General features: G+C 67.9%; 1 protein-coding gene across 1 annotated transcript; it reads right to left on the reverse strand.

The window, feature by feature from the left end:
• Window positions 1–83: 83 nt before the first annotated feature.
• Window positions 84–1,762, reverse strand: EMIHUDRAFT_253724 (hypothetical protein; the record flags this gene model as incomplete). Its single annotated transcript, XM_005782748.1, has 4 exons — window positions 84–140; window positions 447–699; window positions 1,050–1,171; window positions 1,568–1,762. 4 exons carry the CDS (start codon window positions 1,760–1,762, stop codon window positions 84–86), a joined length of 627 nt encoding a protein of 208 aa, XP_005782805.1.
• Between the last annotated feature and the right edge of the window lie 1,076 nt (window positions 1,763–2,838).

Consider the following 2,838-nt stretch of genomic DNA (forward strand, 5'->3'; position numbering starts at 1 on the left):
CAGTATGTAGAGTGGAAAGAGTCTTATTCGCAGCCCGAGCGATGGTTTCGGGAGATTCAGCGGCTCAACTTAGAGAGGTGTCGTTAAAGGGAGACAGTGAAGCCAGCGGTGAGGAAGGGCGGGGACAATGACGGTGGCGCCTGTGAGAGGCGTCGGCGGCTGTAGAGGACGGCGGCGGCGGTGGCGGCGTCGACGGCAACGGGCGGCAGCGGCGGGGTGGCTGGAGGCGAGGGCGAGAGCGGCGGCATGCCGGGGGGTGCAAGCCGTGCGCTACTAGCGAGCGCGCACCGGGCCGCGCGACGGCGCCGCTGCAGCTGAGCGGCGGCGGCGCGCCGTTAGCGAGTGCAGCGCCGAGCGGGCGGTGGGGCGGCACGGGCGGCGCTGCGGGCGACGGCGTCGGCCGCGGGAGAGGGCTGCCGTCGGAGCGCGAGGCCTAGGAAGCGAACCGCCGCGCGTGCGGCCGCGCGTTTCTTTTTTCGCTGCCGCTCGGTGCCGTCGGAGGGGGAGGCCGGTGGCTTGGAAGAGGGCGTCTTGGCGTCGGTCGGTGCGAGCGCGAATGGCACTTCTGGCATCAGCGGCAGCGGCGGGAAGATTGCCACTGGCGTCGGCGCGGCGACCGTGTGACTGGCGGTGACTGGCGCCGGCTCGACCTTCTTTGGCTGCTGCAGGTAAGTCTCGACGTAAGCTGCTCCGCCGGGCCTGGGCGTGCGGGAGGGGGGGCGAGGGAGGTTGGCGGTGAAGGCTGTCCTTGCTGTCTCTCCCTTCTCGACTGTCTGTGGCGTGCTTGTGCGTATTGGGTCCGGGGTTGTGTTTTGGTGTGAAGGCGGAGGCGTGAGAGCGTGCCAGTGAGGGGTAAAGGGAGGGGAGGGGAGGGGAGGGGAGGGGAGGGGAGGGGAGGGGAGGAGGACAGCAGGCGAGGCGGGGAGGGGAGAGGGAGGAGGGAGGAGGTGAGGAGGAGAGGAGGAGGGAGGAGGCTATACACCTCTCATATACCCACGATGCCAGCATCTCTCCCCACCTCTCGCCGCCCCTCCCCATCTCTCACGCACCTCTCACACAGCCACGAGGCCAGCTGTCCCAGCTCCTCCGGCTTGAGCGCGCGGCGCAAGTCCGCCGTCACTGCCGCGAGGGTGGCCGGGGCAGCCGCAGCCTCTTCAGCCACGAGCGCTGCCTGAGCGGCGGCGGAGGTGGCGGGACGGTCGCGGAGAGGTTGTGGAGAGGTTGTGGAGAGGTTGTGGAGAGGTTGTGGATATGTTGTCGGGAGGTTGTGGAGAGGTTGTGGAGAGGTTGTGGAGAGGCCTCGGAAAAGGGCGATGACAGGGCGACACGGCGGTTGGGGTCGGATTGCCGCGGGATGGGGTGCGGGACGGGGGTCGCGGGGGCTCGAGGCGGGCAGATAGGGCCGCGCAGGGCGCGGCTTTGGCCGCCGTGCCGCCGCCGCGGCGCGTGTAAAGGAGGTGAGGTAGCGGAGGGAGCGGCAGCAGCGGGAAATCTCTCGAGTCGCGGGTAGGGGAGCGGCCGCCTCGTCCTTTTCGAGTGCGCTGTTCTCCTCCTGCCGATCCGCCACGAACTGTTTGTGCCGCAGCCGCGCGACACGGGCCGCCTGCGCCTTGCGTGCCAGCCGCGCCAGCCGCGCCGCCGAAGGCGCTCCATCGGCGCCCTCCTCACCGCCCTCCTCGCCCTCTTCGCCTACGTCCTCGTCGGCGTCGAGCGCGAGCTTCCTGTCCTCCGCGGCTGCCGCGGCGGACCCTGGCGTCGCCATCGCGCACCTCTGGGTGTGGCAAGGTCGTGTCCACGTACTCCTGTTGGCGTCGCCAGCAGCGCAGGGAGGTGGGGGGGTGAGGGGTGGGGGCGGGTACCCTTGGTGATTTGGCCGCTTTGTGTATCTCGAGACCTCGAGAGAAGGCCGCCCGCAGGGCCCAAGTCAAGAATTGGCTTTCTTTTGCGGGCAACCTTGGTGATGTGTGTGAGTGTGTGTGTGGGCGGCTCTCCGACTCGACTCGACGCGCGCGTCGCGGGCATCTGACGCGGCGGGCGGCGTTGCGGGCGGCAGCGATCGCGGCTCGACGGTGGAGGTGGGAGGGGGTGGTGGTGAGTGAGTGAGTATTCACACACAGAGGGCCCAACAGGAGAATCGTGCTTTTTGGGTTGGGTTGGGTTGTTGGGTTGGGTTGGGTTGTTCCGCGTGAGGTTGGGTCGTCGGCGCGAAGGGTGAGGTCTCGACCGCCGCCGCTCACGCCAGCGGACGGCCACTGCCGGTGTTTTTGGCTTCGCCACCGTCCAAGGGCAAGGCGCTGTCAGGCTGTCACGTTAGGGCCTGACAGCGACGGGTCGCCTCGCCTGTCAGGCTCTGCTGTCAGGCTGTCAGATACGTGCTGTCAGACTGTCAGAGAAAGTGCTGTCAGCGCTGTCAGGCTGTCGGGCACTGTCAGGCGCTGTGTCCGGGGTTTGCTGTCAGGCTGTCAGACCAGGGCTCAGGGAGCGGTGAGGACACGCCCGTGCCTACACACGGACCGCCGGAGGACGGCAGACAGAGAGTGGGGGCGGGACGTACTGGACCGGAGGACCTATTACGCCACACGCGGCCACACGAACGAGTGGGTGCGAGGACGGCTCGGCGAGGGGCTCACGGCGGGGTCGCACACGGCAGGGGTGTAAGTTGTGGCCGCTGTGGAGCGATGTGGTCAGTGAACGACGAGACACAAATGGGACAAGCGCCAGCGGATCACAGGATCCACGCACGTCGAAGCGTTTGACGTTTGAATTTTGCCCGACGGTGCGATTGATCCGCAGGTCCTCTTCGCCAAAGTCCCGCAAGAAGACCAGGCAGCTTTCGCA

This window comes from Emiliania huxleyi, assembly GCF_000372725.1.
Source record: "Emiliania huxleyi CCMP1516 chromosome Unknown EMIHUscaffold_1862, whole genome shotgun sequence".
Taxonomy (NCBI): Eukaryota; Haptophyta; order Isochrysidales; family Noelaerhabdaceae; genus Emiliania; species Emiliania huxleyi.